The sequence below is a fragment of the Falco rusticolus genome, chromosome 2 (genome assembly GCF_015220075.1).
Source record: "Falco rusticolus isolate bFalRus1 chromosome 2, bFalRus1.pri, whole genome shotgun sequence".
NCBI lineage: Eukaryota > Metazoa > Chordata > Aves > Falconiformes > Falconidae > Falco > Falco rusticolus.
In genome coordinates, this window is record NC_051188.1 from 62,959,631 (window position 1) to 62,977,557 (window position 17,927).

At 38.0% G+C, this 17,927-nt stretch overlaps 1 protein-coding gene across 1 annotated transcript in view; it reads right to left on the minus strand.

Moving 5' to 3' along the window:
- COL4A1 (collagen type IV alpha 1 chain) overlaps nt 1-17,927 on the minus strand; it is a 124,821-nt gene that overhangs the window by 28,935 nt on the left and 77,959 nt on the right. Inside the window, exons 13-30 of the mRNA XM_037375717.1 lie at nt 17,272-17,361; nt 16,631-16,666; nt 16,430-16,489; nt 14,268-14,312; nt 13,992-14,045; nt 13,473-13,514; nt 12,494-12,587; nt 11,803-11,838; nt 10,083-10,247; nt 8,214-8,309; nt 7,161-7,244; nt 6,414-6,484; nt 3,581-3,772; nt 2,604-2,772; nt 2,258-2,350; nt 2,055-2,159; nt 452-549; nt 10-160 (exon numbers count right to left, since the gene is read on the minus strand). Coding sequence (XP_037231614.1) covers nt 10-160; nt 452-549; nt 2,055-2,159; nt 2,258-2,350; nt 2,604-2,772; nt 3,581-3,772; nt 6,414-6,484; nt 7,161-7,244; nt 8,214-8,309; nt 10,083-10,247; nt 11,803-11,838; nt 12,494-12,587; nt 13,473-13,514; nt 13,992-14,045; nt 14,268-14,312; nt 16,430-16,489; nt 16,631-16,666; nt 17,272-17,361 — 1,681 coding nt within the window. The remainder of the gene's footprint in view (nt 1-9; nt 161-451; nt 550-2,054; nt 2,160-2,257; nt 2,351-2,603; nt 2,773-3,580; nt 3,773-6,413; nt 6,485-7,160; nt 7,245-8,213; nt 8,310-10,082; nt 10,248-11,802; nt 11,839-12,493; nt 12,588-13,472; nt 13,515-13,991; nt 14,046-14,267; nt 14,313-16,429; nt 16,490-16,630; nt 16,667-17,271; nt 17,362-17,927) is intronic.

Here is a 17,927-nt window from a genome sequence, read left to right on the forward strand (position 1 = left end):
CGACATTACCTCTGAATCCTTGCTGTCCAGGTATGCCCGGAAAGCCTTGCTCACCACGTAAGCCAGGCAGTCCTGGATTTCCCTTTTCTCCAGGGATGCCAGCAGGGCCTGGAGGGCCTGGCAACCCCTTAGGGCCAGGTAGACCTACACCAGGTTCACCCTAGCCAAAGAAGCACAATAGACATCAAAACCAAGAATTCATTCACTGAGTGTATTTAAATCACTCCGATGCAGAGAGCTATATATGACTTCAAGGGGGAGCCGTAAGCCCTTTAGCTTTAATGTCAAGCATTCATCCATCTGCTCTGTTCCTCTGTGTGCACAGTGGAAAACATAAGATGAAGGGCAGTTTGGCCAACATTATTATTATTTTTTTAAAGAGCAGGATCTTTGCACACATTCCTGTTAACATGGGCAGTCACAAGTAACAGTACCAGCAGCTGACACGTACTTTTTGACCTTGTAAACCTGGTACACCTGGCAAACCATCCAGTCCAGGGGTTCCCGGAGTCCCCGGCAGACCAGGCGAACCAGGCTGACCTTGGAAACCTATAAAAGAAATCAAAACTCACATAATTACTGACTCTGCCTGTAAGTGTCCTCCGCTGTTTCTTCAAGCCTCCAACTGAACTACCTCACAGGGATAAGTTTAAAAAGGTCTGTGTAGTCTTTATGTCAAACTTCTAGGGATGCCAGCACCCAAATGTCTCAATAGAGATTCAAATGCTGAGCTTCGTGCAGCATTTGGCTTCTGATGAGGAACAGCCACCCAGAAGAAATAAATGTCTCCTCTTAAATGAACAGCTTTGTGGGTTCATGTCATTGAGAAACATCCTGTCTGCAAAACTGGGTTCCCAAAGTCTTCTCTAAAAAAGGCAACTTAACGTGTGGGGCACCAGACTGAGGGATGCACAACAAAATCCATCTGTGAATCAACACCTTTAGTTCAGTATGCGCTGCGTAACATTCTTACACACGCCACTGTGGGCTGCACACAGAAGGTTTCTATGCCACAACTGGCCCATGCACTGCACCTTGGGAATGCAGAAAGAATACACACAACATTCTGCAAATCACTTGGAAGACAGCACTCACTCAACACAAGCACACACTGAACAAATTGAGATGAAGCTCCTCTCCCAGGCAAAGGTCTCATGGAGTGGGAAATCCAGCTTTTAGGCTAAGCCCCAGGAAAGGCACTGGGCAGAGCTGAATTCAAGGAAGAGTCCCTGAAAGAAATGTATTTGATAGGCCATCCCTTTCTTACTGGCATCAAAGAGCATACAGAAACCCTTTTCCAGATACAACCAACCTCCTCCGTTCGGGTTCGTCCCACACGAGCCTTGGAGGAACTAGAGGTGGTCACAGGTAAAGATTTGCCCTTTCTCATTATTATTTCTGACCCTCTCAGTTCACTGATCTGTGGAATAATACTAAATTAAATAATAAGATACACAAGAATTTTGGGTATTGAGGTGGCTGCTGAAAGCTCCATCATATAGTTCTAAATGAGTAGCAGCACTATGAAATACATCTCCCCAAAATCTGTAAATAGAGTACGAACACCTAGACTCCCTCTAAGTTACGTGCATACTCTGACAATGGCCATGCAGTGAAGACTAAACTTATGCTGAACGAGCTGGTATTCTAACTAAACCACTCTCAGCCACCTGGGACACAGCAGAGCTGTGAAGCTCCGGCCAAAGAATGTTATAGTTACATCAGCACGTTTTTTGGACCAACTACACACAGTGCTTCATCTCTCAGAAAGGTCATCTCATCTCTCAGCAACCTCAGTTACTGCAGTGTAATATGTTGTACTAAATCACTTTTCCATTCTGGCAGTAGCTTTGATACTGTCTGTATCTGCACCGCATCACTGCACACAGCAAGTGTGTGTTGAAAGTATGCTTATTGTGGTGCTTGTGGAATTTTGGAAGGGAGGTTCTTCAGCTGCACCTCCCATATCTCATGCAGGCATGTCTGGATGATATTACAGGCCTCCATCCACACTCAGTTACATCAGCTTTGTTAGATGGCTAAATTTATCTTACCTTTGGGTCCTGGAGGTCCAGGGAACCCTACACCTGGCAGTCCAACAGCACCTTTTTCTCCTGGCAGACCGGGTCTACCTGGAAGCCCAGGATTCCCTTTGTCACCTTTGCAAGTCAAAACAAGACAAATGTTAATACAAAGTCTAGCTTCTGGGGAACAGAACCATTATGATCATCAGACAAAGATTAACAGGCTACTGTACCTTGGGGTCCAGGGAAACCAGGTGGCCCAGGGAGGCCATCCGCCCCAGGAGGTCCAGGGAGTGGTACAGTTCGTCCTGCTTCACCCTTTGCTCCTGTGAATGTAAAAATGTATTAAGTACAGGAAGTGATGAAATTAAACAAGGGAATTTAATTAAACCATCCCATTTGGCATAAGAAATTCTTCAAGAAAATTTCCCTCAAAAAGCTGCTATTATACTGCTGAAAGCAAACACAGATTTAAATTAGAAAGTCTTTATTTCCATCTTAAGATCCAGTGATCCTCTAAGTTGTAACACTTAAGCGGTACGTTTATTTTCAATTTTTTTAAGCATACAATAGCAATACCTGGAAGGCCTGGTAAACCTGGGGTTCCAGCAAAGCCTCTATCTCCTTTGTCACCAGGTAATCCTGCAGCGCCTATCCCAGGAGGGCCAGGAAAACCTCTTTCACCACGTACTCCAGGGAATCCAGGTTGGCCAGGGGGACCACGTTCTCCTTTCAAGCCAGCTGTACCCTAATTTTTGGAAAGTATAAATGTAATTCTTGCCTGATTGGCAAGACAGAACATGTCATTCTCTTTCTTTGAATATTTTCTAACTTGGATTTAGCACAGGTATCTGTAATGCTGAAGAAAGTGGATTTTTTATCACTGAGTTCAATGGAAACAGAACCGGGGTCCATATGGAATAGCACATGGAAATCATACCTAGTATTCAGTGCAGCTAACTGGACATGTAGGCTGTGTTCCCAGTGGTGGATCTGGGAGGACATGTGAGCTCCGCATTCAGCTCCACATCCATACCACACTGAACTCTCTATTAGAGCAAGACTTTGAAGCATTTGTTTTCACAAGAAAAGTATGCTAGAACAGAGTTGAACCTTGTCTTAACAATCTCTACTTGGATAATTGCATTCCTTCAATCATCTCCAGATACCAGCTAAATCATCCACACTAGTTCTCACTATCAAGCTGTAAGAAAGTGAAAAAGGAAAAAAAGCATTGTCCATGCCCACAGCTTTGTGGGGGAAGTAATCTTGCTCGACAAGTAAAAGGAAAGGGCTAAAATCTAACTCTGAAATAGTCTGTTGCTGAAGGACTGTCTTCCTCACTGGTTCCAGGGAAAATGGAGTCTTCCCCTGAGCAAGAATGAACTACTCAAGGTAAGGACAAGATGTGGACCAACAAATGACCAATGAACAAAAGCATGTCTAGGGCATAAAAGCAGATGAATTCTGGCCTGAAAGATGGAAGGTATAGGATAGTATGTAAACATAATAAACATACAGCAGGACAATATGTAAACATAAAGAAACACACATACCGATGCTCCTTTTGGACCCTGGAGACCTGGCAATCCATCTTTTCCTGGTCTTCCTTCTCTTCCAGGAGTACCTGGTTGTCCTGGGAAACCAGGATCTCCCTTTTCACCTTTCAGGATAGAATCATAAGTAAAATCTCCTGGTTCTCCTTTTGCCCCAGGACTGCCCATAAGTCCTGGAGTGCCGGGGGGGCCCTGAAATTTTATAAATTCAAATGTCGTCAGTTGCCCTACCAACACTTCAACTGATACAACAGAAAAAAAAATATTCAGAAATTAAAGACTACACCGAAACCAAGTAAACCATTAAGTTTTCAACTAAGGAGGTCAAATGAGAATATTTTCCAGGACACAGCAGTGTGACTAAGGAATTAATGCACATTGTCTTGACCATTTTGTCATTTATCATATCACAGGTGTATTATTTTAGATGGTGCACATAAACTTACACAAGAACTAAAGGCCATGACACCAAAAAACTACCCTGAATTTTCAACGGACTATCCACTGGCTTTCAGTTATGCGCATTTATACAATATCAGCATCACAGTAAATGAGGCTTTTTAAAGAGGTATTTCAGAGTTAAAGTGTCTGCTCCAAACTTTAAATACTGAATTCTGTAACTGTGGAACCTATTTCCCTAACAGAAATGCAACAAAAATATCTCTACATTCCATAATAATTCACAATACCAGCAGTAGTACCAATACAGGAAAATGACACAATTCCATTATGCAAAGACAAACTCAGTCAAACTTATAGGTTTGAACTGCTTATACAAGCCCCACCCATGATTTTCCTTCTTTCAAAAGCTTTTAAATCAACTAATATTCATAAAATACATAGCTTGTCCATGAAATTAAATTAGTTGTCTTAAACAAAACTCAAATATTATTTGCACAAGAGCTAAAGCTGAAGGCTGAAAGCTTCTCCCTGGGTAATTTATTTATGACATTTAGCTGATGCAAATACACATTCCCCTTCATTACTAATGCTCATTGATTTTGTACAATTAAAAATCACAGCCATTTGGCACTATCAGAATACTATCCACATGCTCAGAAAAGAGTTTTGTAAGGTCTCCTGTGAAGAAATTATCTACCTAATAATACACTATAGGATTTCCAGAATGCCAATTTTTCCCTACATAATTTCTAGGACCTAGATGAAATTTTCTCACAGGAACAATGTGAATCAAAGCTACCCACTAGGGTAGTAAAGCACAAACTTCATGGGCAATGTCCACTGCTTATGGCTGATGTGTGCCCTCCACTTAAACCTCAACCAGAATACGGCCAAAGGCTATCCTTCCATTAGCTTTCATGGGTCCTGGATCAGACTCTGATGCTCTGGCACGGCTCTAAACAATGTGAGCTCACAAGGCTGGCTTCTATGTAGTTTTTCCAAGCTAAACTATATGCTGGATCACCACCTGGCTGAACTTTGTGGAGCAAAACAAGTTTAAAAGCAATCAGAACAGCAGCCAGTCCTTGTCTGATGAAAGACATGAACAGAACTTAAGAGGCAATAAAAGGAAAATATAAAGGTGTGGCAAAACATGTGGTGAGAACAAAATGCAGACACGAAAAAAGTTTAAATACATTAGGATATCTTTTATTTTTCTCCACTGTTTCTTTCACAGATCCCATTGGCATTATAGTAAATTCAGTCACTGAGTGATACAATCTTGGTTATCGTACTGGAAATAGAGAATGGATTCCATTTCAGCTAACTCATTGGCTGAATTCAGGCATCTAGGCTTTATTATACTCAAGGGAAAGAAATAGATTCCTTGATTAAGGAATTCATACAGGTGGTTGGTTTAACTTCTGAAGGTGCCTCTCTCACACCACTGGTGATAGAGGGAGCTTGAGTAACTGGTGTGTTAAAGGCAGTGCACATGAATGTCACTGGGAAGTTATGTTGCCAAAAGTGATCAGCTGGAAGGAGAAAACAGCTTTGGGGAAAAAAGTCTGGGAAGACTCCGACAAACTCAGTCTACTTACATTAGAAATGGTGTCAAAATCCACGTTATACTACAGGAACATGTATGCTAAGGTAGGCCTTGACAGCATACCACAGTGTACGTAGGGACACTCAAGTGAACTCTGACAAGATCAAATGTAGTTGTGCTAGTACAGTGCTCATCTAGGAGTAATTTGTGTTACATTTTAGACAAGTGATATGCTTATGACTGTTCTGCTTCTGATAGCCAGCCTTACTCACTGAAAGCTATGTTGCGCTGTGTCAGCAAAATTTCAAGTGATCATATTATCAGTGTACTATCCACTTTCACAGATTTCCTTTATTTCTTCAAAAGTACTTAGCTTTCCTGATAACTAATTATGTTTTATGGAACATACTGCACACATCTCAAAACTCAGACAAACTGCCAAAGTATACTGCATGCTAATATTAGACTGCTTACGCTACACTAGATGGCACTGCCTCTCTCTCAGTATATATGTACGCAGCAGCAAAGAGTTATTGGAAAGACTTGTGAGAAGGTCAGGGCAGACCTGCATCTATTTGCTGTGAAATCCTACTTTTTACCCAACTCCACCGCTTAGCTTGCTCAGCCAGAAGGTCACGTGTCCTGCTGACTCCATATGATGGGCACACACAGAAATATAACCCATTTCTGACAGCTTTTTTTAACTCTCATAGCTCAGCCATGCTGCTTCCTACTTTATTTTGCTAGGCATTGTTCCTTAATTTTATCATATCACTGTGCTGGTCTCTTTTTAAACAGAACTATTATACAACCACATTGACAATAACATGTTTTTTGATCACATCTCATAGGACACATAGCATTTGGCAAGGCATTACTTACAGGTACCCCTGGAAGGCCATCAAGTCCAGGTAAGCCTCTGTCACCCTTGAAACCCGATTGTCCTGGAAAACCTTATCAGAGAGACAAAAACACAATTCTGTTTATTACATGCTTTTACAAATAGCTCATTTCATCTGAATTCTTTGTGACCCTTCTCAAAGTGTCTCATTTCATCCCCAGTCACATCAACATAATGCTGCTAAAGTCAGTGAAATTGTCTGGATTCATGTGCTTATGTGCTATATGTGTCTGCATTCATAAACTCAGAAGTTGATTCGTTTGACTTAGGAATGAATTAACCTTACTGTTCAGACCTATCATGTAACCATTGCAGTCTTGAAACTACCTAAACTTTATTCATTTTTCTTAACAGCCACTAGAACAAACATTATGTACAATATCACTGTTTGCATGTGGCACTTCTCTCATATGGCAGCAGAAAAATAGCTTTTTTCTTTTTTTGGCTAGGATTGGGAATGTATGTATGGGCTGCTGCCAAGCCTGGGCACATAGGGCAAATGCTTCCCACATTATTTTTCACTTTCCCAGTCTTCTGTGAAAATATTTAGGCCACAGTCTGCAAAGAGCCTCCATTGTGGCATATTTGGAATCAGGCCAAAAATAGGAATATTCCATCCTCCTTTCAGTAGTTTCACAAATAATTTCATTAGTGGGACAAAAAGTAATTAATTTTATCATATATGTTGCATCTTTAGATTTTAGCCTACGTAGTTAATGAGTTTTTACCTGCTGGACCTGGTGGCCCTTGTGGCCCTGGAAGTCCAGGTGGTCCTACTTTATCACATAAGGCACAGGATTCACCTTTGTCACCTGAAGAAGAGAACAACAAAACAACAACAAAACTAATTAATAACAATGAAAAGATTTTAGACAACTGCAAGCAGGTGAATTCAGGGGAAAATGTCAATTTAATACACTACATGCTGAAAGAAAAAAAACAACAAGTGTGCTACTTCTAATTACGTGCTTCAAAGAAAATTTATCAGCAAACTGATATTCAAAATTCTTTAAAATTTTTAAAGGAATGGCATGAAAATCAACTTAAGTCTTATCCTAGGGATAATATGTAACAGAACATTTAAAAGGGACCAGGCTGAAGAGGATCAAAAAGATGAAAAGAAATATACACTGGGTATAGAAGAAACAAAAAGATTAAAGCAAAAAAAGGAGAACCTCCATAGTCACTGCAGTTTTGTAGTTTTAGCAAAGCAGTGAGCCAAATGAGATGAGGAAGGATCAACCACTGTGTAAACGAGTGCAGCTTATTTTTTTATATGTCCATTTAGTCAATGCTGCAAAAACACATGGTCGACAGTCCTATTTATAGGTGTTACAATTTTAGCTTCAATCATACCCATGGCAATGATTCATAAACCATTTCCATTCCTAACTCATCTGCCTCTCCCTAATTCTTAATCTCAGAATTCACATCTTAAACTCCCATAAACAGTTCAATTTACACTTAGTGGGGCTATATTCAACTCTTTCTTTCTTCCCAGCTCCTCTTTCAACCCTGCGAGCCCTGTGTGATCCTTTATCACTTTCCACCAATGTGTAGGCTGAATGAAATGTAAGTGAAGTCTGTGTTGCACAACTCAATACACAGTATCCCTCTTTTACTCACCAAGACTCAAGAAACATCTTCCATTTCCATGAACTATTTGTTTAACTAACTTTAAGAACACTTTCACCAGACCCAGCCTAACTTGCTCGGCCTCTTTACATACCCAAGCTCCAGTGTACAAGCATTAGAAAGCAATCACTTTAGAATAGTGTTACCTTTCTCCCCCATCTCTCCTGGAAATCCATCTCTTCCTGGAAGTCCAGGACTACCTGGTGCACCAGGTTCTCCCTGCTGGCATTGATCAATTCCATCTGTAATGGAAATGCAATAAAGAATATTGTTTGACAAACACAAGTTTCCACTATAGGGCTACATTTATGAATGTCCCAGCTGAATGTATCTATGAAGACTAATATGTCAGGATAGCATTTAACTTTTCTATTTGATTCACTTTGAAAAATTCAACTGGGATTCTGTATTCTGATTTCATACATAATGCTTAAGAAACCCCAAGAATTACACAGAAAAAGACAGGCTCTGCCATAGTAAGGTTGCTAACAACTTTCACATAAAATCTACTTTTACGTTAAGTTTTGGCTAAGAAAAGTGCTGTTGGTGAAAAATGGCTGGTTTGGCCCTGAAGAGAATAGAAAATATTGACGTTCTGAATAAATTAAGTAGAGATTTTTGTACCCTGTCTTTTCTTTTCAATGTTTTAGGAAAATTTCTAGGTCGCAAACATCTTGTTAACATCTATTTAACCTCATCACACTGATCAAGCTTTCTGAAAACAAAAAACTTCGTATGTTGGGAACTGAAATAGATAATAAACAACATTTATTTAGCAGGCTTAATATGAGAATACAAATTATGCTTGTTCTGTTTGATGACACAGGTTCTGACCCAATACAGTATGACATCAGTTTGGACAAAGCCAGTAGTCAAAATGTTTGGCAAACAACAGTTAAATGAAAACAAATTGTTTCCCATTATGCATTTGAAGAAAGCTAAAGAAGTGTCTGGGGAAGGAGCGGAATTAAGCAGTGACAGAAACATGTATGAAAAACAGGAATTGCTCTTACTTGTAGGGCAAGGTAAGTTTTAGCTATTTAATTCTGTATTCTAGGTGCTGGATTTTGTATTGCTTCATTGGCAAACAAAGCAACAACTAGGTAACATCAATCGTTTTTGAACAAAGTATTTTGGTTTAGGAATTCCATAGAGAATAATGTCCCTTTCAATAGTTTTAGCCTACCTAAACTACTGTAAAAGGGAAATCATTCTTCATGTTGAAATGACACTTTAACTCACTGTATCAGTATCAACAACAGCAAAAGTTTTCTTTCAACGAAAGAGTTGAAACATCAGCTGGAAAGAGCTATCAAGCTTGGACCACTTTCATACGTACTTTTTTCATTTCTTCATTGCAGAGTAAAACCAAAACATTTTTCTCTTTAAAAATGCTTTATCAGAAACTAATTATACACAGCTGTATAATGCTGTTCTCATTACCACTAATATGCATTTGTCACATCATTACTAGTTTTTCATTTACCTCCATAAAGCATACGTTGACCACATTCTCCTGTAAGATAATTTCATTTTACAATAAAAACTTTTGGCAGACTAGTATTTCAGTCTGCAGTTCTTACACCCATTCAAACTGTTACATAGATTAGTACTGCTGACTTGTAAATTGTGACAGTGAACAGCCATCTTTTATGCCAAGAACAATATAAATATCTGTTATTTTTTTAATTGAAGATCTACAAATATATCTAGGTTGGAACATTAGGACACAGGGGAAACCAGTGTGTATTAACGTCAATTATTTTAACAAACTTTTGAAGAAATTTTAAAAACATTTATTTAGCAAAGAATCCTTGTCCGAGTAAGGAAACAACAGCTTGTTGCATTGCAGAAAAGTGTTTACTCGGTCCATTAACAACTCAGATATGTTTCTTCCACAATGCATATGGATTCTGATTATAGCTTTTATAATCTAGTCTCTTTTTTTCTTTTTTATTGCATTCAATGTGCATTATGGAGTCTCCATTGCGAAAGCAACCGAGTGCTTTACCTACCTGTTTTGCCTGGAGGACCTGGTGGGCCAGGCAACCCCGGGGGACCTGGGAAACCATCTCTTCCAGGGGGTCCAGGTAAAGCAAACCCTGGAGAACCCTTTTCACCTTTTTCACCTCTCTCTCCAGGGACACCTGGAGATCCTATCCTGTCTGGAAGTGGTCGACCTTTGGACAGAGTAAAACATACATGAAAAAGTGACAAGTGAAAAGACAGTAACATTATCAACATGTTAGCTTCCATTACGTTTCAGAGAGAATTGAAGAAATGTTAGTGCAAAATAAAAAAGGACTGTTTTTTCACTGTTGGTGATTTGTGTAAAATTGAGATTATATACTCACTACAGCTCAAAGTAACTCACTTTGGTTAGGTCCCTACACAAATACATACAGTCTGTACTAAGTGCCTTTTTGAGATTTAGTTGAATCAACTTTTGTTGGGTAGTCAAGAGTGGTGACACAAGAATTTATATATTACACTTAGAAACTATTACATACTTCCTTATCTTGTAATAAACCAAACCTTTAACACACTTAGAAAGAGACAGTGTACCTAAGAACTTCAGTAAATAAGTATTCAATACTAGCAGATGCTAGCAGATTTCAGGAATGCTAAAACCAAAACTGGTGGTAAGATTAATAAGCAAACAGCTAATAAAGAGAAGCAGTTAAACACCTAGAAAAAAAAACACTTAAGATCTGCTTTTAGCTATTGGTACAGTCGCACACACGTCTTCATACTTTAATGAGCTATTTCAGTTCACAACTAACCATAAGACTTGATCGCTAAACCATTTTGAGTCTTCTGCAACATTGCAGGAAGATACTGAAGTCACACAAATCTCAATTTCTGTAGGGTAATGACAGACTAAGAGCTACCATTCTTCTTGTCTTGTCACACAGAATTCTTTAGAGACTATTATAGCCTGCAGTATATAGTATCTCCTCCCTAAACTGTGAAAAATTTCCTAGAAACTATCTGACCCTGGCTCTCATTAATTCCTTACTTAGCTCACTGTCAAGATAGAAAATGTGAGCAAAGGAGGTAATAATAGTATCATCATGTGCCAAAGTCAGGTTTCCACAGATGATTTGCTTGATTTTTAAAAAGCAAATATCATAGTTTAGTTCAAACACATGTACATATACACAGAATAGTAGTGTTGTCACAGATGTGAAGATGCTAAGACTATGAAAAAGGCAACATTTGCAGGCAAAAGAAATAACTTCTATTAGATCAAATGACATAGTCAAAAAAAAGCAGAAACCCTTCAGGAATTACTTTGATCTAATAAATATTATTTCTCCCTGCAAACCTAGTTTTATTAAAATTATGAAAACCCATACAGAGCTGAAGTGAGAGAAAAACAAACTATTTACATATAAGTATACATACATAGGTACATATGCACATATTCACATTTTACAGCTCTTCTTGCCCGATGGAGCCATGCTCTCTGCGCTCTCACTGATGACCTGTGCACACTACTTCTTCATTTAAGCAGGAAGTTATCAGGACTGTACACAAAGAGCAAGGCCAGATCACATCAAAAAGATGAGAAAAGTCATCTGCAGGTGTGATTGGACCCCTGCAGAGACCACTGCCTGGGTGTTCTGTAAGTCAAGGCAGTAACTGGCAGCAGCTAAGGAGAACACCTCTCAGTACTCTTCACCCAAGAACAACACAGGAAAAAAGTGAACATCAGTGGCCATGAATTCATACCTGGAGGTCCTGGAATTCCTTGTATACCAGGGAAACCTTTAGAAAGAGAAGTTTTCATTTAGGTGATTAAGTCAGCAATGCCAACATCAGTGAAGTTTTAGCATATGTTATTTAAGTACACATTACAAGCTAGTATGCCCTGAAGCAAAGGTTAAGTTAAATAATCTATAGATACCTGCAAACAATACATTTAGGGAAAAGGCTCTGCTGTGTGCCATACTCTCCACTGATATTTCTTCAATAGGGTAAAGTCTGTAATGGTGAAACTGGGAAAGGGACTGCTCGATTTACTCTGTTTACTGAAGAATTTTGTAAATTATGCAAGCCAATTATAAGACTAAAATTTAGCTACTGACTTTTTAACAGTAGTCTCAAGACTCTGCATTGTTACTCTCTTTATGCTTGTGTTGGTTTCCATCTTTCTTAAATAATCTCACTGGATTATTTAACTGCCATAAAAACAGATCCCAATTTATCTTTCTCCAATCTATAAATGAAAGCCAGTGTTATTTATGATGAGCAGAGGCATCCTACAAACTGCCACAAATAGTAATAACCTGAAAGCAATTAATAACTGAAACATTTCACTGTCATATAGAGCTCCTGAGCTCACAGATAGTATAACCTGAACTTACTTTAATAAGAAAACGAAAAGCATAACTCAGTCAAAAAGACAAGAAAAAATACATACCTTTTTCACCTTTTTGGCCTTTCAGTCCAGGCAAACCTGAAACTCCAGGCTCTCCTTTTTCACCAAAGGTATCTATTGGTCCAGGATCTATAACCTGAATCACAGGACAAAGACTAGGACACTAGAAACATACACCTGTGCCTTCATTTGTATCTCCCTTGTGTTGACCTGATGGTACAGAGGCCATTTTGTTTTGTAATAACAATTTTGAGCAGTTTTGGTTATAATTGCAATTTCACTGATACATAACAACTGCCGTGGGAGGGTTATAGCTGTTGAGGAGCTACCAGAGAAAAAAGTATTTCTTATTCTGACAAAATTCCTTCAAATCAGTAGTAGCATTAAATGGAGAGCTTTATAGCACCTTTCTGAACAAGAAAGATGCCAAGAAACCTCAGCGTGGTCTAAGCGCTGACCCATTAGGTTTCTATTTAACATAAATACTAAAATATTCTGTTCTCGCAATTTCTGCCAACATTGATACAAGCTTGACATATAGGATACTAACATTTACAATAAAATATTCAGGAAGTATGCACAATTTTTCAAATCAAATCAGCAGATGCTGGGAATTTTCCTCCATGTTGGGGAAGCAGGACCATCAATGATCTAACTGTTGCTGACTAATGCTATTTTTTATTTGAAGTGTTCAAAAACTTACAGACTGTAAAGCTGACAGACTTACTCTTTCAAACTTTCTTCTGGATATTTTGTATGATTAACAATACCTATCATTTGCATAGTTGAAAATATTTGAAAATCATTTCCCTTGAGAGCTCCTTTCCCAAATTTCAAATATACTTAAAGACCTGTATCTAAATTCTGTTTCCATTAAGAAAAACTGAGGATATGACTGATTATAATAAGGTCAGAACATGCATAGGTTTTCTTTTTTTCCTCACTGTTTGAGCACTTTGAATTTCACAAAATTTATATTTTCACTGAAGTTTAAAACAAAACAAGAATTTATTTTACTTACTCTTCCTGGAGGTCCTGGAAAACCTCGATCACCTTTGTCACCCTAAATCAAAATACAATTTACATTTTAAATCCAAATCAGATTTTCTTCTCCACAAAGTAGGATTTCCTTAGCAAATTAACACCTTGATGCAGATTCATACAAATTCCAAATGATAAGTACCCAGGCCATTACAATAAGCAGCAAGTAGTTAGGTTGCATGCCTGTACTGCCTTACACTACATAAAGAGAAACTGGAATTTTTCGTAAAGTACACTTGTACATATACTGGCTGGGCAAAAAGCTTGTGAAAATAAAGCTTGCATTAACCAATTCATGTAAGATATGTAAACCAAGGATACCTATGCTACCTTAATTTTGACTTTTCCCAGTCAATGAGTGATGACTTCACAACTTAGTAACATTCATTTAATATGGCTTTATGTCCATTTGTTGCTTTACTGCACATCTATGAACATGCCATACAAGCTCTTAACTCCACATTCTGTGTGATGGGATTCAAAGGCCGGTACTACGCACCTTTGCACCAGGCTCCCCGGGTCGTCCTGGAACCCCATACCCACCGGGCAAACCCTGTGTGTAGAAGACAGAAAAACCAGCAAAGACAAATGTAGTTACATCTTAGCCCTGGCAGCATCTAAGTTTTAAATTTTCAAATAGTCACTAATTCACAGAAAGCAACAACTTCAAGCAAACAATTCAGATGGCTAGAAAATTTCAACCATTTTGTAATACACAGACAGTTCTTTGCTTTGAATGTAAGAAACAGCACTGGAAATTCAGTAAAATACATACAGGTTCTCCTTTTGGTCCTGGTTCACCATCTTTTCCAGGCTTTCCCTGTAAAACACCAAGATCCACTTTGCTTAAATAGATGGCCACATACATGCAATGTCTAAACACAGTGGGTGAAACACTAGAACAAAACAATCACTATTATAATGCATTAATTGAAGCATGCTAACGCAGCTAACAGTGCACAGGGTATAAAGTAGGCAAATAGTGACTGCCTAGTACTTATATTACTTAACATCCTGCAAGCTGCAAAATTAAATAAAATTCTGCAAATTTGTTCCCAGATCCAGGAATAACATACAGATTTCCCAGTCAAGGAGGCTTCAAGACAAATATATCAACAGCACAGGAAACTGGAACCAGACCCAGAAACTTTTCCCTTCATAGCAATCCATTCCTACATATATAGTCTCCTGCCTCACAAAACACTTATTCTAGGCATTCAATGGCTCAGTTTCAGCAGAGGGCTTGGAGAGTGGTCCCATATCAGATCGCATGGTAATCTAGTGGGAAAAACCACTTCCTCTAAAGTGAGAGTTACAATTTCAAATCACAAGGCAGATGATAACCTAGAATCCAAGACTCCCTTCTCCAGAACAAAATGATTCACTATTAGACCACTGTGTTATCTTAAGAGGGGATTAGATTTCCTTGAGATAATTAACAGGCAGATGATAAATTATCTAGATGGATTAAGCTACTTTTCAGCATTCCCTTCCTCTTCTTATGGACCATGAAGGGACTGGCACCTAGGCTTGTAGCCTAATCCACTGGAAACTGGCTTTTAGTTGGTGTCACAGTGCTTAGATTGTATGCGTATCATAAGTAATACGAATATTTCCCATAAACCCAAGAAAACGTATACACTTAATACGCAAAGTAACAGTGTATGCAATTCAGTCTAAAAAATTAATCTATCAGTTTAGGTCAAAAAAATCTGTCTAAAACAATGTAACTGAAGGATAAAAATGATACAACAAACATGAACAGGCACCAAAGTGTGCAGCTATGGTATTTTATAAAAAAGGGTTACAAAGTAATTTTTAATGATCAATTAAAATTATGATCTGTAAAGTCAGGAGAGTCTTCAAATGTACCCTGTGATTGGAATTAATCATACGGTTTCATTCCATGAAACTAGAATATCAGATCTTAACATCTGTTCACCTTCCAAGCCTTATCTTAATTTCAGAAGTAGCTATGATTCCCTTGAACAGCAACAATTATATATAAAATATCTTAAAAAAGGTATTCAGGGAAGTCTTTAGAAGCTGAAAGCTGTATTTTTGAACAATTCAAAATGCTCTGGTTTCCTCAACAAGCTCTAGGCCAACATTTCTCCATTCTTCCAGTTTTCAAGCCCTCATTTACTGTAAGAGTAAAAATACATACATGATAGCAAAGATAATCCTATCATGTTTCTTTACTGAAAAGATAACAGAACATTTGACCTTGTAGTACAGTAGAGAGGGAGATTATCTCTTTTTCAGACTGAAGTACAATTCAATGCCTACAGATGTGCTGGTACTTTTTCTAAGTTTATGAAGACCCACAATTTAAGAAACAATACTTTAGATACGTTTGCATGTAGAAAATGTGTATTTTTGCTACCAGCTCAGCTATGAAAGTTATGAGACTATGGTATCGGTCAGACTAGGCAAATATAGCAGACCTTATGTCCTCAAGCTTCTACAGTCAGGCTAGAAAGTAGCAAGTGAACTTATCTCAGTCATCTATATTTTTTGCTCCCTTTGTAAGAAACAGTACCTTTAGGCTAAGCAAGCTTATTTTGTAGATTGCACACAAGAGTATATGAAATACATTCAATACATTCCATGTAGCTAAAGTCACTCCTACAGAGCGACTTGTTTTTCTTTGCTTTTTCTTCTGTTCTGGAATGACTTAATGTTGCTTCAGTTGGGATCAAAGTGAGTCTTGCCTTTGCCTTCAGCACTGCAAGCTACTGTTAGGTGTCTTTATCTGAAAGCATGTCATTACTGTATGTTATTACTACTTTGACTTGTACACCTGTCCAACAGCAAAACCTGTTTGCTTGAAATATACCAAATTTGCTGTTTCACTAATTGTTACTAAGTTTAATTATCTTACGGAAACAATACAATGACTGTAATTATGATACTGATAAAATTGAGCATACTTACACGTGGACCAGGCTTCCCAGGTTCACCCTTTTCTCCTCTGAAACCTGAACCTGGCAATCCCTGGAAAATAAATACACACCAGATCAAAAATACTGCCAAATTCTAAAGGAAATTTGCTCTTGTCAAACAGCTATACTTAGGGACATTATCAGATTCTTTACAATTTTTATAGTAATAAAAAAAAATCTACACAATACTCACTGGGGCTCCCTGTTCACCCTTTTCACCTGGATCACCCTAATGAAATCATTAAGAAAATGTAGATTAGTAGACAAAACCTTAACCATTATTCACTTATGTTGCAAATAATTTAATTTTTCATGTTAGCAGAAGCACATTTAACCCTGTTCTCTGCTTCAAGAACTATGCCTAATAGTATGATATGCAAGAAGTTAGACAAACACAAAATGTGAATCCATTGAGCTAGTTTATTATACTAGTATATATTGCTTAGATTGCTTAATTCAGTAATAGAAAAATTCATTAGCACTCAGATTCCATGAATGTGATTCTGTATATGATAATCCAGTATAAGCTACTTAATTCAAATTTTTAGAATATTTGTTGTTTACAGAACTATGCTTATCAGTCCTCCTTCCTCAGGAAAGTCCTCTGCTGTCTGTGTTACTTATCACATTATTTATGCATTTAACCTTTACCATATATTTTTCAGAGAACTTCTAGAAAGACAATCAAAATTCATTTATGAAGTAAAACAGGGAGAAATTTTTAAAAATTTGGCTGTACGTGACTTTTTTCTTTCTGTTTTACTTTTGTTTGTTAATTCCTATTGATCATATTTTAATGAAGACTACAACAAGATTAATTATTTAAGGTCTCACCTTTTCTCCCTTTATGACTTCAGTCCCTTTTTCTTTCATATGTGGTGCTGGTCCTGGGGGTCCTGGGGGGCCCCTTACTCCTTGTTCTCCCTGTCAACACCAAATCCAGGATAGTCCATTGAAAATGGTACCGACACTGAGAACAAACATTACTAAGACCAATAACATTAAAGAGAACCACAACTCATTTTTAAAAATATAGCTAAATGAATGTTTCTTTTAAAATTCTTATTTTGGCAAAATCAGTCAGAGAAAGGGTTACATACACAACTGTATGTAACCACATAGGTTACACACAGATAGGGAACACAACTGTATAATCGGTGACAGATAGAGACTGCCCTGAAGAAAGATCTCTGCATTTCCTGTTAGGGTGAAGATTGATTAATGCTGAATATCAGTATTGTAATAGCACAGAAGTTTTTTAGCGCCTCCTTTAAGGAGGACGCAGATTAGGGGGAAAGAGTTCAGCTGCAGAAAGCTGATGCCTAAAGGAAAATGTCAGTCCAAGCTTATAGTGTTCCATTAGCTTTACAACATTATGCAAAGGCCAACTTCCCAGATGATAACTGTGGATCATACTTTTTTAGTATGTATGTGTCCATGGCCAGGTCAGAACCTCATCTCCTCATATAATGCAAAATCTTTTAAAGTAA